Source organism: Verruconis gallopava (genome assembly GCF_000836295.1).
Source record: "Verruconis gallopava strain CBS 43764 unplaced genomic scaffold supercont1.7, whole genome shotgun sequence".
Taxonomy (NCBI): Eukaryota; Fungi; Ascomycota; class Dothideomycetes; order Venturiales; family Sympoventuriaceae; genus Verruconis; species Verruconis gallopava.
This window is the reverse complement of record NW_015622143.1, coordinates 889901-909142: the sequence shown is the minus strand read 5'-3', so window position 1 is coordinate 909142 and position 19242 is coordinate 889901. Positions and strand designations below refer to the sequence as shown.

The following is a 19242-nucleotide window of genomic DNA, read 5'->3' as shown; positions in this document are numbered from 1 at the left end:
GACGTCAACGAGAGTTTGACTTAGCAATTGGGCGAGCGGGCGACGGTGACTGCCCGCGTTCCTCGCATGGGGACTAGGCCGCATGCGGAGGCGGTGAAGCGCTCGCCCATCAAGGTACCATGACGAATCGCTTTTTCTTCGCCGTCGCAGCCCCTCGACCGCGGACTCTGCTCACACGCGTGTGTGCGTGAGACAGAGAAGAGATCTTTGGATGTGACTGAGGCTCAAAGGCATCCTGCTTTCTTCTTTCCTGTCGGTTTAACCCCCCTCATCGGCAGCCTCAGAAAACGGCTCCATGCCCACGGATCCGATCCGCGTCGGCGCCGTAGTCGAACCAGTCTCTCAGCCTTTGACCCGTCACATGTTCTCGACAAGATGACCGCTGCAAATCCTTCAGACGTCCAATTGATAGCTCCCGCTCTCCTACAGCTCAACCGCGGGGACGGCAGCAACATCAACAGCAGCGCCAACAAGTCGGCGCTCTACGGACAGTGCTCCTCTGCTACGTGCGGCGCGCCCATAACATCCTTTCCTGACTGCCTCGAGTGCCGCAACTCTGCTCATCTCAACCTGCAATGCGACTCTTGCTGGACTGACTGCACCTCTCCTTGCAACGACGACGACTGTCACATCCCTCAGCCGTGCTATGACGAGCACTGCGCTGTGGATTCGTGTGTCGACAGCGCCTGTGCGGCAGAATCGTGCACCGATGCGACATGTCCCGAGACGGTGCATTGCAACGCGACCTGCTTCGACAGCAGCTGCCTCTACGAATTCGGGGGTGGCCCCGAGGCAGCAGGCTACGATACGCTCTACTGTGGACAGGGCCAATGCTTTGGGTTTTTGCCCGTTGGTCCGGGACTTGAAGGCTTCGGCGGTGCTGGTCTCGACGTGGATCTGCAGCAATGCTCACACATGGCCTCCTCCTTGTCGTCGTCGGTTGCGTGGGGATCTCTCGGCGTGTCCTCCAACCACGTCGTTCAGCAGCAGAACGATCACATCCACCAGTCGAGCGGCAACAAGCGGAGGAGGATCGATTTGTCGTTATCAGAGGCCGCTGGGGGACTGCAAGATCACTGCTGGTCTCACAGTCACTTCGACAGCGTCTTCTCCAACGAGGAAATCGATGTAGCGCTTCAAAACGCCTTGCCTGGCAGTCAGAGCGTTCCGCCGCTCGAGTTCAACTGTCAGGCCACGTGCCATCATCAACTGAAGCGCAATATGGACGATTGGGCAAACGATCTCGCACAGGGCCTGGTAAGTTGAATCCGACAGCGTCACGTCATAAATGTGTGTCCATCTAATTCTGGCTTCAGCCCTGTCACATCACTCACGAAAAGTGCTCTCATCCTCCTCAGCCCGTTTTACGCAGGCACACACATAGGTCCCCAAACAGGCCGGCCAAAATCCTCCCCAACCCAGAACTTGCGCAGGCTGTGTCGCCGGCCACGCAAAAGACTCGAACGGAGAGTGGCCGGCTCGACCTAATTTGCCAGTGGGTCACCGACGCCAGCACCGCTTCGATTTGTGGCCACCGGTTCTCGTGCGAGAAGGACCTGGACGAACACCTCCAGAAGGCGCACACCAGCAAACTTGGGCCCAAGTCATTCACGTGCTGCTGGAAGGGATGTTCCACCACCTTCAAGCATCGCGGGAAGCTGAACCGACATATCTCCGGCGCGCACTCCAAATATCACGCGTACGTGTGCACGCACGTGGACGCGTCGACGGCGGAGCCTTGCGGCCGCACGTTCTGCACAAAAGAGCAGCTGAAAAACCACGAAACGACCCACACGGGCGAAAGGAAGTACAAGTGCAGATTCTGCGACCACACTAGCGCAACAAAGACACAGCACAACACGCACGAAAGAATCCACACCAAGGAGAAGCCATATCAGTGCCCGTGGTGTGGACACAGCAGTGGTGACAGCAGCAATCTGAGCAAGCACATCCGGAACAAGCACCCAGGCATGGCGGGCAGGGGGGCCAGAAAAAGCACCGAGGTTGACATCAGCCCGGCTTCACTGAGCGTTTAAAGCCTTGAGTTTAAAGCGTTGAGCTTTCGTTTTATATTTTCCAACACGAACAGTAGATAGTTATGATACAAACGTGATCACGTGAACGAAGTCTTTGGACGACGACGTTCAGGAACCACAGGCCATGATTGAACATTGCATAACCGTTGTTAGCATGAAGCTCCGCTCAGCAATCACCAGTCCTGCGGCTTTCCGTCCTCCTTTGATCTAACGCTGTCGTTCGCCCAATACGCTCCTGATATGCCCTTTACGTCGCCGAACGCCAGTCTCAGTGGGATCCGAGCCCCTTGCTCCGGCGTTTTTGGCGGCCTCGTCTTTCCGTTGTTGATCAGGCTGCCCATGCTCGTGTCGATCCAGCCGGGGCAGCAGCAGTTGATGGTCGCGTCGGGATGCTGCGCCGCCAAGATCTTGGTCAGCAGGTTGACGGCCGCCTTGGAAACGCTGTAGCTCCTGCGGGCAGGGAAGCCGGCCTCGACGTCGGTTCCGGCCTGGACGTGCGCCAGGTAGGACTGCACCAGCGCCTCCACGTCGCCCAGCGTGTCTATGCGACGGACTCTCGCCGCGAGCTCGGGGCCCCACGTCTTCAGGCTCGAGCCGACCGAGGACATGTTGACGATCCGGCCGGCGTCGTTGCGGAGCAGCGGCAGAAAGGCAAGACACATCTCCAACGTGCCCCTGTAGTTCGTGTCGAGCGTCGCCCTCGCGTTCTCGAGCGAGAACGCGGCGTCGAGGTTGACGCCCGCGTTGTTGATCAGCACGTCGACGGGCTCGCCTGCGCGCCGCACCTGCGCCGCCAGCGCCGCCACGCTCGCCGCGTCGGCGACGTCGAGCCGGGGACAGAGCACCGTCTGGTCCCGCCGGCGCGGCGCGAGGCCCACGTCTCCGCCCGCGCGCGACGTCGCGTACAGCGTCAGGGGCGCGACGCTGTCGTCCTTGAGGATGAGGTCGCACATGGCCTTGCCGATGCCTCGATTCTTTTTTTTGTTCGGCGCCTCCGAGTCAACGAAGAGCCGCTGGAAGGTTTGGATTGGTTTTGGGGGGGAAGGGCGTGAGGGTTGTTTAGGGGCTGGCAGGAGAACCAGAGACTTACCGCGCCGGTTACAATCACGACTTTGCGCCGGGATGGGTCCTCGTGCGACGAATACGCGCGCAGAGGTCCGCGTCGGGGACGACTGAGAATGCTGCTCGTGGCCCGAAGGGCGCAAAGACGCATAGACGATATCGTCATCGTCATCATCATCGTCGTCGTCGTCGCCGTCGTCATCGTCATCGAAATCGTCGTTGTCATTGGTGGCCTAACAAAGGAAGCATCATCGGTCGCATACTCATTCTGCCTTATTTAGTTTACCAGACAGTAGTGTCGTGCAACTTTTCCTCTCGTCGCCGTGCGCGCGATGTAGGAGCTGTCCCGGTTGAGAGAAACGAGAGAGACACGAGAAGAGGCGGCGCGTTGCCGTATTCGGTCGTCAGCCTTGCAACCTTGACACGGGTTCTGGCAACCAACAGAGAAACATACACATTTTCTGCAGTCGACCACGGCATGAAAAGCCGCACCCCGCAAATTTGTTCTGATCCGATCCCGACTTGACCGCTCGTCTGACATGCTCTGGGCGTCCGTCTGGCTGCAGCCTGACGCTGTCTATCGAATCTTGGTCAGGGTCCCGACGAAATCGCACGATTTCTGACATGTGCTTGGGATAAAGAGATGAGCGCTTCTTCTGGTTGGGCTTGGTGGCTTTGAGGGCTGCAGATACGAGAGCGGGAAAAAAAAAAGTCACGAGCGACCAGGAAAGCTGAAACGAGCGTGCAAAATATGCTGTGCTTGAACGGGCCTTTCAGCTTCACGGTCAGCTGAATGATGCACCTGGGTTCGACGAGTTCGAGACGCGCATCTTTGCAGATATGGTATAAAAACGATGGCTCCATCGCCGTCGTCCTAAATCACGTCGAATCTGGAGATCACCCATGGCTTGACTCAATCCCAATCTTGCCCAAAGGAAGCAGCAGCAATTCCGGCGACAATGGGATCGACTTCCGACCTCCCCACGAGCGCTCAAAGCGTGTGGGATCCCGAGATCCAGAACGTCATCAACAATGCTCGGACTCCATTTCACCCGTCGCCGCTGGCGTGGGAAGATCAGCTCCTGTTTGTCGACCCGCCTCGAGATGTTTTTTTTGATTACGACGCTTCTAACTCTGACATGCCAGCTACTTCCTGCTGCCAGATCGGTTTTCCAACAACTTGGAGAATGGCTACAAGGACAACGACGGCAACGTCGTCGACACTGGCTCCATCGAGGCCTTCAGGCCTTCAGATGCCAACAACGCCGTCGCCCCAAACAAGGACCCGACCGACTGGCAGTCGCACGGGAACGTCTGGTGCGGCGGCACGATTGTCGGTCTGACCTCCAAACTGGGTTACTTGAAGCGGATGGGCATCACGGCGATCTGGATCGGACCCGTGTTCAAGCAGGTCAAGACGGATCTGAACAGCTATCACGGCTACGGTGTGCAAGACTTCCTCGACGTCGACCCCCGATTCGGCCCGCGCGAAGAGTACAAGAGTCTGGTGCAAAAGGCGCACGACATGGGCCTGTACGTCATTCAAGACATCATATGCAACCACTCCGGCGACGTGTTCTGCTACGAGGGAGATCCGAACCCGAGCTGGAAGTGGGATGACTCGCTGCAACGTGCCGTCGTGTATCCCGTGAAAGGCTTTTACGACGCCGACCACAGGCCCGACACGACCTTGCCCTTCCGCAAGGTCGACGCGTCCAGATTTCCCGACGCCGCCATCTGGCCGGCCGAGTTCCAGGACGGCGAGGCCATCTTCACCCGGGAGGGCAAAATCAACAACTGGGATCGAGACCCCGAGTATCTCGACGGCGATTTTTACAACCTGAAGGACTTCAGATTGGGCGCCAGCTCGCCCGATCAGTTCGTCGCGACGCCCGCTCTCAAGACCCTGGTCGAGTGCTACAAGTACTGGATCGCCTTCGCGGACTTGGACGCGTTCCGCCTCGACACGGTCAAGCACATGGGATGGGGTCCCACGCGGTACTTTTGCAACGCAATCCACGAGTACGCAATGTCCATCGGCAAGAACAACTTCATGATCGTGGGCGAGATCACCGGCGGCAACGAAAGCAAATACGACACCGTCACGCAAACTGGTCTTAACGCTGCGCTCGGCATAACGGATCTCCAGCAGGCGCTGTGGAACCTGCCCAAGGGAAATTGGAGCCCCCAAGTAAGTGTATCGGCTACGGATTGGCAAAGAACGACAAAGCGCGCTGACCAGATCGAAGGCGTACTTCGACCAGTTCCGAAACGCAACCTACCTCCGGCAAGGCTCGCACGCCTGGCTTCGCGACAAACTTGTCACGATGATCGACGACCATGACCAGGTGTGGCGTGGCGATTTCAAGGGCCGCTTCTGTTCTGACGCCATCGGCTCCAAGATGATCTTCCCGGCCATCGCGCTGAACATGACGACCCTCGGCATCGCGTGCATATACTACGGGTCCGAGCAATCTTTCGACGGCTCTGGAGGTTCGGGACTGCCTGGCCATGGGGCCGATCAATGGATCAGGGAGTGCATGTTCGGCGGGAAGTTTGGCGCCTTCAGATCGCAAGATCGGCACTTCTTCGACGAGCTCGGCGTGGTGTACGGCAAGATCAGCCGGCTCGCGGAGCTACGCAGGAAAAACCTGGTGCTGACTCGTGGTCGCCAGTACCTGCGCGAGATCTCCGGCGACGGCGTCGGCTTCGGCCTCCCGGAGAAGTTCCCGGGCGGGAGGATGGAGAGCATTGTGGCGTGGAGCCGAATCTTCAACAACGTCGAGATTCTTTGTGCCATCAACACGGACACGAACGGTGATCGAACGGCCTGGGTCACGGTGGATGCCGAATTGAATGCGGCGGGCGACGAGCTTGTTGCCATCTTCGAAGAGCGGCCTGGCCAGAACGCGACAGCGTTGAGGGTGGAAAAGCGGGCGAACAGATCGGTTGTTCAACTTACGATGCCACCCGCCAGCTTCGCGATGTTTAAGAAATAAGGTCTAGGGAAGGAAAAAGAAAAAGGTTGGCACAAATGTATTTTTTGATTTTTTGAGTGTGCTACTCTCATGCATTATTGCTTGTAGTGACGCTGGTCTTCGTCCCTATTCTTTTTCGGCTTTACTGAACATGGGAGGCTTGGGACAAATTAGCTAAAAGCTCAACGCGTCAACGATGTAGGTATGAACGAACCAAGTGAACCTGCCCGATTTGAAGGATCACTTTCTCAATTCCCTCGCGTCTTTTGTTCGCCCAATGCGACCTACAAAAAAGTTGTCTCCATCAAGGTCCGCCCCAGAAACGGATCCTTCGGGACGAGCTTCGCCCGTGAATCGCAAATCAGTCAGTCCGGCTTTGTCGTCTTCTCTTCATCTTCTGGCGAGGCCTGGTGCGGCAGCGTATCTCTCTTCACGCTCGGTCTTGTACAGGATCTGCAGCCAGAACTCTTTGTTGTCCTCGTCCCACCACTGGAAGTACTTGTTGCTCTTTTGATCAATCTCCTTTGCCTGCAGCTTGAACCCGACCGTGTCGTACGGCTCGGCGGCTATCACCACGTACTGATAGTCCTTGTTCGGCTCCTCGATCTTCTGCTCGTAGGCGCTCATGAATCGAACCCGGGGCTTGACGCCCGAGGCGATCTCGGGGTACGAGAGTTGGAACAGCAGGCCGACCTGCTTCGTGATCGGGTCGCGCACCTTTGTGATTCTGTATCCTGGTCGCCCGATCTTGACGTACTGCTTCTTCGGCGCGACCTGCAGGCCCGTCATCAGTGCCTCGCGCGCCTTGCCTTCCTTTTCTTCTCTTGCTGCTCGGCGCGCAAGGTTTGTCTGGTGCTTGCGGCCCTGCGTGTGGGCCAGATACGACCCGTCGTTCTGGTGGACTGTGAGACACAGCTTGCACTCGAAGCTGCCGACATGGTTCTTGAAGAAGTACGGGTCCTTGTCGAGGTCGATCGTTTCGAGCGCGAGCTTGCGCAAACGCTCTCTACGGTCTTGATTCGTCGCCGACGCCGACGCGACGCCTCCGCCTCCGAATTTGGAGCCCGCGCGGTTCTGATAATCCATGGCTCGATGCTGCTTGCACCTTGTACCGGCTCTTGAAGCGCGTTCACCAACGTGGGAAGAGAGTTCGGTCGGCGCTAGCTTCAAGTGATTCTTTTGGACGGTCCGGATACACAAAGTACGTTCAGCGTCTCGGATATGCACGCGATTCGAAGCGACAACGGGAAGGACGCAATGCCGCTGTGTGAACTTTGTCGAGGACGTGAAAGTTCCATCGCGTGAAACCAACTTAGCCGCCTGAAGGATAGTGATGCCTGAGGCACACATCCTGCATGCAACTTTGATGTTCACCGTTCCCCGTCCGCTCAGACACTCGCTACAATCCGGTCACACAATCGCATCATGCACGTCGGTCAGCGTGTTTCTTACGGTGGCGAGCTGTGCACCGTCAGATACATTGGTGAAGTTGAGGGCACGAAAGGTGAATGGGTTGGTGTAGAATGGGACGATCCCACGCGCGGCAAGCACAACGGCGAAGTAGGAAACAAACGATATTTTGAATGTATTTGGCCTCGCTCTGTTCCATGTGAGGCCATCATACTGACCCTCCAGAGGTCTAAGCAAGGAGCCCAAAGCAGCTTCTTTCGTTCGACCCACAAGGCCTGCGGACAACGAACGTACGTTCATAGAAGCCCTTCGTTTTAAGTATGCATCTGAGCACACCAAGATATCCTTTCAAATTGGCCAGTCGCCCTCGGTGCCGAAGCCGATCCATTTTGGTACCAAGGAAGCCGAGGAGGTAGGATTTGACAAGGTCGCCAAGAAACTGGCCGATTTGCATGAATTACGAATCGTTCTTCTCGACGGGCTATGCGTTCGCCACGCCGTCAGTTCCCAGCTGTTGGAAGCGTGGAAATCACCACCCCCCGAGCGCGGTAGGCCACGTGTAGGAACAGAAATTCGCGACGTCTGTCCGAGTATCAGGGAGCTGGACTTGAGCAGGAATCTGTTCGGCTCGTTTCACGAGGTCGCAGCGATATGTGAGCAACTCGAACATCTGAAGATCCTGCGACTGGACGGCAATCGCTTCGGTCAGGTGCGCATATCTAGCACGGAGCAGGACCACTTCAGGCTCATCTTTGCGAGAGTCGAGAGCCTGAGCTTGGAGAGCACTCTTCTCTCATGGGCGGAAGTCAATTCGATCATTACTTGCTTTCCGTCGCTGAAAACGCTTTCGTTCTCAAGCAACGAGATGATCGCGCTCGACAAATCCGTTCAACTGGCTTCCGCACCTTCGCTATCCACCATAAAGCTCGAATCAAACAAGTTCAATTCGTTGTCGGATATTGCTCCTCTCTCGCAGCTTCCGAGCTTGAGACAAGTCGTCGTGAAGAACAACAACATATCATCCGTCGACACAGCAGAGGCTTCGGCCTTTGTTCCAGGCGTCACCGACCTGGACGTATCCTTCAACTCCATCACATCCTGGAAATTTGTGGACGATCTCGGCAGATTTTTTCCCGACTTGACCTCTCTCCGCATCTCTCATAACCCATTATATGCCAATCTTCATACCCCAACTGGCCGAGAGCTTACTGCGGACGACGGGTATATGCTAACTATCGCTCGACTACCCAATCTCAAAGTGCTCAATTTCAGTACGGTTACGGAAAAAGACCGTCTCAACGCTGAATCATACTACCTTTCCCTGATTGTCCAGGAGCTCTCCCTCGCGCCGGAATCTGAGGCCGAGACGATCAAAAGCAGTCATCCTCGATGGGGGGAGCTCTGTGCTGAGTACGGTGAGCCGGTCATCAAGAGAACGCAAGATCATGTGGACCCTAGGTCCCTCGCTGCACGGCTTTTGAATTTGGAGGTGGAGCTATCCGAGGAAGCAGCCGCAGTTTTCAATTGCGATCAGAGCTCCAGAGTGGCCATCAGGAACATACCGAAGCGCTTCAATATTTACTCTGTGCTAGGAATTGTGTCGGAACGCTTTGGACAGCCATACGTAACGCCGGGACTGAGTTTGTCATTGATCACGGATGACTGGGAGGAAGTAAACAAAGAACGTGTCAGACGGACCGTCCGTCTGGTTCCTGAGACGAGAGGGATTGGTACCTTTGTCGAGGAAAAGAACGGACACGTGAGGGTGGAATACAAGAAGGTTACAATTGATAATCAAGACTACCGGCATCCCGTTGAACTTCCGCTGTAGGAACAGCTTGGTCGCACAAGAGGAGATTTGGAATTCTTTTTGCTTTAATTTAGTGGGCTTGGAAGGAGCTCTTGCAGCTCGGCGACCACTCGCATCTGGGAATGACGGCCATGTGCGACTAGAGATGTGAAGGAGCGCAATCTCTTGCGACGAGGTCAATCGCTAATCTGCCATGCTCTCAAGTGTCTCGATCGCCTAAAGCAGGATTAGGAATCAGCGTGAAGGGTGCGTCCTTACGACGCCCTTGATACAACGATTGCGGCTGGCGACATGAATGCTATAGCTTGGTCTCTTTTCCGGACATGCAATGCCACTGAAGCTATCGAATAGACGTGGTCACATCGGCTTCATGCTTGAACACGTGAGCAATCGCACGGTTTGCTTTGCGTGTAATGAGCCTAACCTATTTGAGAGTTGATATCTTATAAACAAAAACAAGGGGCATTGCTCACAACACACGCAGAAAAGAAAGAGGCATTGGACGCACGCAGAAAAGAGGGAGGCATTGGACGCACGCAGAAAGGAGAGAGGCATTGGACGTACGCAGAAAGGAGAGAGGCATTGGCATGGACAGGAGGGAATGAATTCTTCTCTCGCCGGTTCGTTGGGCCTTCTTCCACCTCTACACGACGCGAACCCAGCGGGATAACGACGCGACTGTACTGTAAGGTCGCGTGATAACCGCTAGCCGACGCTCCAATCGCACGTCGCGTAATTCCCCCGCATCCTTGTCGTCGCCCTTGTCTCAATCACAGCCCTTCTGGTGTATTTGTTGACGAGCGACAGGACACGCAGCTTTGCGACGAACTCACGAGCTGACGCTTTGCATCGCGTCCAAGGAACCACCTAGCCTCCCGCCTGCGACCCCATCGAGCAGGACCCACAAATACTTCGAGCGGTCGGATGAAGAAACGCGGATCTTAGAGGGCAGAGACGGCGACGACGGCGTCAGCGTATCGGCCGAAGCGCCTGCCGCGCATTTCTTCGAGTGCCTGGATCTCGACCTTCCGAACATCCATCAATGTGTATGACCATGTCGTGAGCTGTGACGAGCTTGGAGCTGAATCTTTTGTTTTGGGCAGAAACGGACGTACGCATGGCTGTGGACGTGCTGTCAGTGTAAGTCTCCCTGCACCAGCTTCGCACCATCCTACTCTAACCCACTGCCTCCGCCTCTCGAGCGAGAGCAGACACCATCAACTCCAAAACTTGTCAGCCTGGTCTTGTTCTGACGTAAGTTGAGTCCCGTAGGCGGCACCGGCGGCTACGGCGTCTTCAAGAGCGACTGTGGACGTTGTGGTCATGTTCGTTGCAACGCCTGCAGTCTACGCAAGATCGCCGTCGGCTAGGGCAAAAAGCATCCGGCTTCCACTGATCATTGAAACACACAGAGGGAATCGCGCACCATGACGAAATGTTATGGGGTGCAACCGGCAAGGACTGTCTCACAACTGCAATTGGTAGGTTAGGAAGGTGACTGGTGACTTGCTCTCAATGTCGCCAGTCTCTCCCTCTCATTGACAAAGTTTTTTTTTTTTTTTTTTTATTTTAGACCGCACGTCATTCCAAGCTTTTGCTATACATTTGTTTCGGTTCAAAGGCATGAAGGAGTCTTCTAGGACAACTTGTTATTTGTTTTTCTTTCTTCCCAGTTATAGGCATGGGGTTGCTGTATCAACTATAGCGTTGCGTCATCGTAGGTGTCAAAAATTTGGGTTATGCTACTCTCCAGTCTGACTTTTTAGGACATCTTGGCATTCTAGGGCTCAGATTCGTCGCTTCGGCGGATACTCACCTGCTCTTCACGCGTATCTTACCAATTGACCCTTTTAACTTCTACTTCTCCTTTTCTCCTTTTTCTCCTTATTCTTCTTCCTCGGACACGCACGATCTTTTGGCCATGCATGCAACTGACGTTCACTGTAGTCTCAGTGCTGTCATTGTACCTGGACAATACCTCTGGACCATGGATCACGGCGGGTGGAATGTTCTCCTTCGACGTTTCACATTTGCTACATGTCCACGGCGAGAGGAAGATGTCGAAGATAGAGCTTCGTACAAATTGTCGTTCACTTGGTCCTAGATGATCGCAGAGTATATATCCTGATCATTTCCCCAAAAAGCTGGCCCCTGAAGAATCTTGGCCTGGTGATTACAAAATTAATCATTTCAGTCCACGCGTACTCAATTCGTCGTCATTACCCCAAACTCCACAACCTCAAGGCAAAAAAGCATCAATCGTCATGTCATTGCTGTCGCAACAGTGGAGTCGACATAGTCACTGGCACATTTCGACGTCATTCAATCATCAAAACACACGTGCAATCGTGGACCGGTTTACAAAAAGACTCCGGAGTCTCGCACTCGATTCCTGATCAAGGTTAACATATTTGACTTATGCTATGGACCATCGTTCAGGCTTACCTTGACATCGCAAGTTGTCGGGTGCCGTTTGACAACACGATCCTCACTGCCTCCAAAAGCTGACGATCGGGAATGCTTTCCGCGGTTATTTCTTCGTCGTCTTCGAAAATATCAGAGAGCTGGTCCGTGATGGCGCTGAGATACGTGATCAAAATAGCCGGCTCGGACGCTCGGAATGAAGACCGAACGATGTTAGGATACAGAGCAGGCCACCTCAGCAAAGCAGCGTAGCCGTCGTCAAGTTTTTGTTCATTTTCCACGACTTCATCTGCAAGGCTGTCTGCCCTCGTTGGAACACCTGCCAGTCGAGCAATCCAATTAAGAAGGTGCAGTGCTGTGCCAGGTTGAGCCGACGTCAAGCGGTCAATCTCGAATTTCAGTTCAGAGCCTCGTTTGGCCGAACTTGCTTGTGCATACAACGCCGAAATGGTCAGGTACCGTGGTGTTGGGGTCTGCGCCAGAAGGGGCGCCAGCTCTCTCCCATTTGCCTCCAGCGACTTTGCCATTGCCTCCTCACATCTGTCTAGCACCTGAACCAGCGTGTCACCCGGCTCTGCAGGTTCCGGCAGATGAGAGTTCTCGTTGAACCAAACGTATTCGAGTTTTCCGGCTAGCTCACACATTTCAAGAAGCTCCAAGATTTTGGTCATGTTGTGGAAATGATCACGCTGGTGGTTCGAGACCACGTAGATCATTTTGTCGAAGTTGTACTGTCGATGTCGTTCGATAGCGGAAGCAAGATCGCGGAGCAGGTATGTACTGCTTCCGCAGCGGTCTCGTATTGCAACCGCACTATTCTTTCCACCTGACTTTGGCAGATTCACGACAATTGAACCCTGGGACTCCTGAGCCAAGCCTTTCTCCTTCAGCGTATTTTCTATCTCTTGCATTGTGTCTTGCTTAACCAGCGATTCGCCCAGGTACTCGTCGAACTGCACATTAAGGCGATCATAGATCTGAATGTAACTTTCAATGCACGACTCGCGAAATTTTCTGGCAAGCGCAGTGGCTGCTTCATCGCCGCTTTCAAGAAGGTTGACGTATGAGTTGCGCTGAGCAAAAATTCCGCTGGCTTCAATCTCTTCGCGAGCTTTCTCATCATCACGAACTTTCTTACTTGCGGCGAGCTCTGGCTCGAACAGCTTCGAAATTTGATTGTATACGTCACGCAGGTGCTCGACGGTGTTGGTTTCCAAGAGGTCTTTTGACCCGAAACGTTCAAAGCCAACTCCCAATAGGCCGATGGGTTTGCCCCAGTCACCAAGATAATTGACCTTAACGACCTCCCAGCCATGTGCTTGATACGCCTTTGCCAACTGGGCTCCAATAAGTGTGCTGCGGAAATGTTTTCCATTCAATTCGGTGACGATGTTGGGAGACGAAAACTCAATCACAACCTTGGCGTTGTTCACCTTTGAGGCGAGGGGAATTCCGTACAACTCATTGCGATCATGGATGAACTTGAGCAAAATTTGTGCCAGCGTCTTGGTGTGGTAAAACAATCTGAGCTGCTTGCCGTCTGAAGCAGGTTGCTGAAACAACGAGTTGCTCGGAAACTGAGGGCGTCTTCTTTAGCTCGGCTCAAGTAGCAACGGACAAGGCGTAACGTAATTACCTGCTTCAAGATACTCTCTCTCAGAGCCTCAGCCTCGGCTCCAACCTCGCGAGCTAATTTGGGTAGGACGATGCTAAGATCTCCAAAGATGGGATCGACGGTGGCAGGTAGCTGGATGGCGTGAAAGGCTTGCTCTGCGCTGCATTGAACGACGCTCTGCACTATTTCCGCCAGGTAGCAGCGCGTAAAGTCAAGAAAGTCGTTGAGAATGTCGGTATCGGGGAAGTTCGGTCCTGGGACCTTCAGCCCCGACTCTCCGAGTACTTGCGCAAGGCCTTCAAGAGAGGTCGTCGACATTTTTGCCCGATGTCACTTGCGCGGAATGGCTACTTGACGCCTTTCGTAAAAGTGTCGTAGAGAAAACGAGAGGATAATGGAAGTCCAAGGCTGAGGTGAACGGCGATGGGCGTCATGCAAGCCCTACATGCAGAAGATGTGTGGCTCCTGCATATTGGCTGGAGGTTTGCCAGCGCATCTCACCTATACAGCTCGGGCAGAACGATCTGCTCGCGCATGCGATCATAACCCAAAGATTCAAAACAAGGCAATCCAAGTACGCCCGGCTAATCTGTATGCACACCAGCCACAAACGAATGGCCTGCACGAGGTCGTACTCCTCATGACAGCAGCGAAAGCAAAAGAGGGGACAAAATTACAGGTTAACATCATCCAAAGCATGTATTCGCATAAGTAATGCTAAACTAAGCCGAAAAATAACTCGGCAAATGCTGGGTATCGTAAATGGTTCTGTTTCGACAGAGGTTATTGGTCATGAGATATTGACCGAAATCATGTCCTTCTCCTCTCCAATTCTGTTACGCATTCTCCGCTATATCGGGGTCTGGTCGTGCCCAGGTCCTCCCTTGTATGTCTTGAACGTAGCGCTGGATACTTTTGCATGATGCCACAAGTCCAGCCCCAATGGCTCGAGTGACGTACCCACACCACTTCGAAACGTCGTTCATGACGGAAAGAAAGAATTGTAGGAAATAAAATGCGATAAATACGCCGAGAAAAACGACCACCAGGCTGACTTTGTGCAGTGAGACGGGGATCAAATTCTCGTTCATAGAACAGATCCCTATCCCGACCATGATAGGTGTGACAATATACACCGTCATCATCGTTGTTTGAGCGGTCTTCGCGCTCCGCTTTTCGGCTTCAAGCTTGAGCGTATGGTCCAGCTGTGCGAATGTTAATGACAGAATCTCTGTGACAAATGCGCAATCGCTCACCTTGTCTTTGTATCTATTGCACGATTGGAGATGTCCTTTTAGAGTACAGTGAATTTCCTTCAAGTCGTCGAGGCCATTCTCGATCCTCCGAATCCTTAAAGAAGTACGGTCTGCGTGAGCGAAGGACGGATCTGAGAAGAACTTTAGATTTCCATCCAGAGCCAAAAATTTCTCCAATTTCCCAACGAGGCCGGACAGCTCGACTTCCAAATTCATAAAGAGGTGTATCCATCTATGGGTCTGATCGTAGGCTTCTTCGACATTGTGGTGGAATCTTTGTCCCGATTCTCTGGATTGGGTGGAGATATTATTGATTCTTTGTTCCTGGAGGGTAGGTTAGAACTAATAAGGCCAAAAGGAATAAAACTGTGTTGTGACGCACGTGGACCGTGAACGGATCCTTGAACGGTTGGATGGCGTCCTTCCAGCGAAATACGCTCTCTTGGACAACGCAGTCCAGTATTCGTAAAGCGTATGGCCGAACGTCAAAAAAAGGTTTATTTGCATCCAATTTATTTTTAAAAACAATCTGATCTTCATGAATCAATCCATTGCTGGTTTCGTACGGGAAATCGTCCTCGTTTTTCTCTTCAATTCGTTCTCGGTCGTGGAGGACATCGAAAAACGCCCAAACGGTATAGTTTTCAAATCCTTTGCCGCATATTTCGATCGTTTTCCTTGCTGTATATATACCGGAGATGGGATTTCTTTTGGAAGCACGCCGCTGTTTATTGGCAAATGATGTGTCCTTCCAGTTATGCAGTTTTGAATGGTCAACCTTAAATGCCTCCGGCACCGTTACAGGAAAATTCATGTGCATCGAAATTCTGTACTCCGGATGCTCAGGCTGAAAACCGCATTAGAATATCATGGAAGTGGCAGCATCTAGTGCAACGTACCTTGTGTTCAAGGCAAAGCTTGGTCCTAAACTCGAAGTGTGATTCAAAAGCATCCTTCAGGGGACAGGTGTGGTAATCTACGACAGTCTGGATCAATGAAGATAAGTAATACGCGTCAAGATCCTCGATATACCTTCCCAGGTTAAGCTCCGAACAAAAACGAACGACAACGGGCCTACTTACAAGAGTCGCCTTTGGACGTTTGAATCCTTTAGGTGTTCATACAAATCGCATGCTGATAGAGGGTTACAATACTTGCGACAACACTCTTGTTCCTTGGGCGAGATGTATCTGTCATCAAGCCAGGCCCTACGACTCACAACGGCTTTTGACGTAGGATTCGAACGATACTGAACTTCAGCCAGAACCGCTGGAAGGCACAGATCTTTGAGCTTTTGAGACAGGCTGAGAGGTACTTTGTCGTCCGAATTGTCCCCCAGAAAATGCTCGATCCCAACGCCCAAGACAGCCCCAAGATTTCTCTTTGTTTCCACGTCTGGCTCAGATCGTGGAGATGCAAGCGGCCTTCTATATATCGAGTCACGCACGTTATCAAGGTGATTTGAGGCAGCACTTCTTATCGCACGGCCGCAGTTGTGACACCAAGTGCAACATGCTTCACATAGAATGGTGGGTGGGCTAATGACACAGGTTCCACATCCAGTTAATGAAATGTTTTCTGTTTCTTCCGGGGGTTGAGTAATAGTGGGAGCATCCGCTGAGCATGGGGCCACTAAGGTGTCTTCGGCAACCGCATCGGCGGCTGTCATTACCACGGTATCCCTATTAAGGCGCTATATAAGTGTCGATCTTCCAAGGTGAAATGGTCTCAGAACGCAAGCGCAAGTCGAGACCAGGCACGCGATGTGAGAAGGTACCGTACTAGCGTCCATCGACCCAAGCTCACAAGCTCATGAATGACAGTGATAGCGAAAAGAAAAGAGATCTGGTGAATCGTAAACATAGGAGCCCAAGCAAACACTGATATGTAGCTTGGGAAGCTGGGGCAACAATGCTTGGCCGCTAGCACGGCGATAAGCGGTCTAGTGAAACGGAGCCTTACAGCAGTAAAATTACCTGCTTTCACGTCTGTGTCACGGTCTAGTTGGCTCTGTTTATGTCGTGTCTACCATCTTCCTGCCTCATGTTCTGGTGAAACGCATGCCACGTTTTGGAATGCTACTGGAGATTCGGTGAGCGAGCTCTAGGCTCAGGGCGCAACTTACGTGTCCTAGAGATCTTGATCTGAGGCAACGAGCAAAAGCAAGTGCTGGCGCTACAACGCCTGACCGAGCGTCAAGATCAGAAGTCCCTAGAGACCGGGTCGCAAAGTACGTCGAAGCATAGCCATGCTTGGAAGAGGAGCCATTTGTCGGCAACTACATAGGGCCGAATCTTGACTCGCAATCGCGGAGATCCCACGCCCTGCAGCGACACAAAGCGAGCGGCGATATGTTCACTTCGAGCAGCGTCGAAGCGGCTGGCCGTGCCACGAGTGGGTGGCCTCCCGAGTGCGTTGGCAGTATTTGTGTGGGGCTAGCCTTACAAAGCTAGGAGGCGGTGTGGAGGTCGTGTCTATAGGACAAAGGAATTGGCAAGCGATCGCCAAGTTGATTTGGTCATTCGGCTTCAAAAACGAGGTCGACTCTGGGCGTCTCTTACGAACGAATTAACCACTGTTCTCTCCATGACGAACCTGCTCTTGAGAAGAACGTGACTAGTTTGGGCAGTCATGCAAGAGCAAGGTATAGATGTCGGCAGTGCATCATGTGTGCATGGGAGTTGAGGGATCTAGGGCAGCAAAAGATCACGAGGATGAGCATGTGGTCGTTGGATTCACGACGACGGGACCGCAGGACGTCAGGACGCTGGACTATATAGCAGCCGTCAGGCCGTCATGTGACTTTGCCTCTTTGTCACATCCACGGAGAATGTAAGTGCTTGAGTGTACAAGTGGGTGATGTTTATCGACCAGGATTCCGACATAATCACAGCGGGGTACAGTCAAATCTGCCTGTTGGATCACACGGGTAGACAACCCGTCGCCACGACCTTGTCGTCTTCTTTCTTGTCTCGAAAACGACTGGCCAAAACGGGCTGGACTTGGCCAAAGCCAAAAAACCAACGCAAAGGCGTAGCTTGCCCGCTCAGCATTGATAAGTCAGACGTGCAGGGAAGACCCCCAAAAGTCTATGCAGAAACGTGTGACGAATAATTGAATTGGCTCCCATCCCGTATGCCAGCGCAACGAAGAGGGTAAAAAAATAGATAAGTTACAAGACTTCGCGTGGGGATTCTTTTGTCATGCTTAATCAAACAGATAGGATAGGAGATTGGGGTATATCCAGTTACCAGCCTCTTGTCGCGCTGCGCTATGCTGTGTTATAACAAACAAGTGAGCAAAGAAGATGCAAGACAACGAGGGAATGTAGAGTCGTAAAAAAATCCCCATAGGACTAAGAGAAACAACCAATGTATGACATGAGATTTTTCGTCGGTTTGTCTTTCTTTGTCTGTACCTCGTTGACACTCCAACTTTGCTGACTTATCAAAGGGGGATGAGAAACCACAATGCTCCCTTTGAACGTTCTTTGTGTATATGGATCTTCTCTCTTTCTTTCTCTTTCTTTCTCTCTTCTTCTTCTAGCACGCTGCCTTGGGTGGTCGACTGGGCGGTCTGCGGAGTACGCCCCGTGGGGGTGAGCCACCGGCCTCTCGCCATTCGATTAGCTCCTCTGTGACGTTGCTGTCAGTGTTCCATAAGAGATGAAAAGGGAGGGGCTGTGCGGTGTGTAGCCACCGCGGCCTGCATACTTCTTCTCGCTTCGAACAAAGCCTTGTCTTCGACTGTGGGATTCGGGCTGGTATGGAAGCTCAGGTAGCCCACATCGACCTTCTTCAGCGACTTGGGCACCGGATGCAGAAACCGGGCGTGAACCGATCGCGAGACCGGGTATCTGAACAGATACCGTATTTCCACCTGCCGAACCGCCCGTCAGTCCTCTTTGTGTTCCCCTTTCTGCGTGCTATCCAAGATGACCACAGTAACGTACCAGTCGTGCGTACAGCTGGCTCCACCGCTCGCTTGTCGGGTCGATGACTCCGTCCTCGCGCCGGATGTCCTCCTTCGCTACCCAGCCGTGCTGTATGGCCTCCGTCGAGATCTCCTTCCACAGCGCCGCGCGCCAGGCTTCAAAGTCATGCGAGCACAGGATCTTGGCGAGTTTGACGTCCATGGTTGTGCGTTTCGGCTGGCAAGAGGAGAGATAGACGCAAGCACCCGTCCCCAACGACCCTGACTGGAAGGATTTTGTTTTTTTTTTCTCTCTTCGTTTGCCTGCCCGTCTCCGAATATACGATATAAAGCGAATGAATGATGACAATGGTGTCTCGTGGCGAAAAAGGTCGATTGCTGTCTGCCTACGGGACGAGCCGGTGCGTGTCGCTTCGCTGTCACAGGCGCAGATCTGCTTTGTGGCGTGCACAGAGGACAGTCGCCAGACGCGCAGCGTGGGCGGACCAGGTCGTAGAGAAGGAGATGGATCGATGGGGCAAAAAGGAGCAAGAATTAGTTACACACAGCAAAGAAGAGAAAGGAGGAACGCTCCGTTTGAGATGATTGCACGCGATGATGGATCGAAAGTGAGCGATTTGGCCGCCGAGAGGCGCTGGAGGCGCTTGACGTCGTGCCCTGTCACAGCCGGGGGTTTCGTTCCCCCACGCCCTGGCGTCACGGCCCCAAGGCTGAACAT

The 19242-nt window shown here is 53.3% G+C and overlaps 8 protein-coding genes across 9 annotated transcripts; 3 read left to right on the top strand and 5 right to left on the bottom strand.

Moving 5' to 3' along the window:
* The first annotated feature begins 10 nt into the window (after positions 1-10).
* On the top strand, positions 11-2516 carry PV09_02968 (uncharacterized protein). The gene is made up of 2 exons (XM_016356100.1): positions 11-1257; positions 1317-2516. Exons 1-2 carry the CDS (start codon positions 376-378, stop codon positions 2034-2036), a joined length of 1602 nt encoding a protein of 533 aa, XP_016216406.1. The 5' UTR covers positions 11-375; the 3' UTR covers positions 2037-2516.
* PV09_02967 (uncharacterized protein) lies at positions 2040-3441 on the bottom strand. The gene is made up of 2 exons (XM_016356099.1): positions 3127-3441; positions 2040-3010 (listed from the first exon to the last, which is right to left on the bottom strand). Exons 1-2 carry the CDS (start codon positions 3322-3324, stop codon positions 2210-2212), a joined length of 999 nt encoding a protein of 332 aa, XP_016216405.1. The 5' UTR covers positions 3325-3441; the 3' UTR covers positions 2040-2209.
* On the top strand, positions 3064-6306 carry PV09_02966. Of its 2 annotated transcripts, XM_016356097.1 has the most exons (3): positions 3064-4182; positions 4245-5289; positions 5348-6306. In XM_016356097.1, exons 1-3 carry the CDS (start codon positions 4058-4060, stop codon positions 6095-6097), a joined length of 1920 nt encoding a protein of 639 aa, XP_016216403.1. In that variant the 5' UTR covers positions 3064-4057; the 3' UTR covers positions 6098-6306. The 2 variants fall into 2 exon arrangements, with proteins under 2 accessions (XP_016216403.1, XP_016216404.1); XM_016356098.1 differs by having other exon boundaries at positions 3064-5289.
* PV09_02965 (uncharacterized protein) lies at positions 6127-7352 on the bottom strand. The gene is made up of 2 exons (XM_016356096.1): positions 6291-7352; positions 6127-6235 (listed from the first exon to the last, which is right to left on the bottom strand). The coding sequence occupies exon 1, from the start codon at positions 7160-7162 to the stop codon at positions 6467-6469; it is 696 nt and encodes a 231-aa protein (XP_016216402.1). The 5' UTR covers positions 7163-7352; the 3' UTR covers positions 6127-6235; positions 6291-6466.
* A 133-nt stretch (positions 7353-7485) lies between these two features.
* Positions 7486-9882, top strand: PV09_02964 (uncharacterized protein). The gene is made up of 2 exons (XM_016356095.1): positions 7486-7661; positions 7714-9882. The coding sequence occupies exons 1-2, from the start codon at positions 7502-7504 to the stop codon at positions 9315-9317; spliced, it is 1764 nt and encodes a 587-aa protein (XP_016216401.1). The 5' UTR covers positions 7486-7501; the 3' UTR covers positions 9318-9882.
* Positions 9883-11737: 1855 nt separating this feature from the next.
* Positions 11738-13653, bottom strand: PV09_02963 (arginine-tRNA ligase; the record flags this gene model as incomplete). The annotated part of the gene is made up of 2 exons (XM_016356094.1): positions 11738-13297; positions 13357-13653. 2 exons carry the CDS (start codon positions 13651-13653, stop codon positions 11738-11740), a joined length of 1857 nt encoding a protein of 618 aa, XP_016216400.1.
* A 518-nt stretch (positions 13654-14171) lies between these two features.
* PV09_02962 (uncharacterized protein) lies at positions 14172-16260 on the bottom strand (the record flags this gene model as incomplete). The annotated part of the gene is made up of 5 exons (XM_016356093.1): positions 14172-14540; positions 14592-14915; positions 14974-15438; positions 15491-15623; positions 15674-16260. 5 exons carry the CDS (start codon positions 16258-16260, stop codon positions 14172-14174), a joined length of 1878 nt encoding a protein of 625 aa, XP_016216399.1.
* A 1431-nt stretch (positions 16261-17691) lies between these two features.
* Positions 17692-19129, bottom strand: PV09_02961 (uncharacterized protein). The gene is made up of 3 exons (XM_016356092.1): positions 18544-19129; positions 18305-18470; positions 17692-18225 (listed from the first exon to the last, which is right to left on the bottom strand). The coding sequence occupies exons 1-3, from the start codon at positions 18724-18726 to the stop codon at positions 18134-18136; spliced, it is 441 nt and encodes a 146-aa protein (XP_016216398.1). The 5' UTR covers positions 18727-19129; the 3' UTR covers positions 17692-18133.
* Positions 19130-19242: the final 113 nt, after the last annotated feature.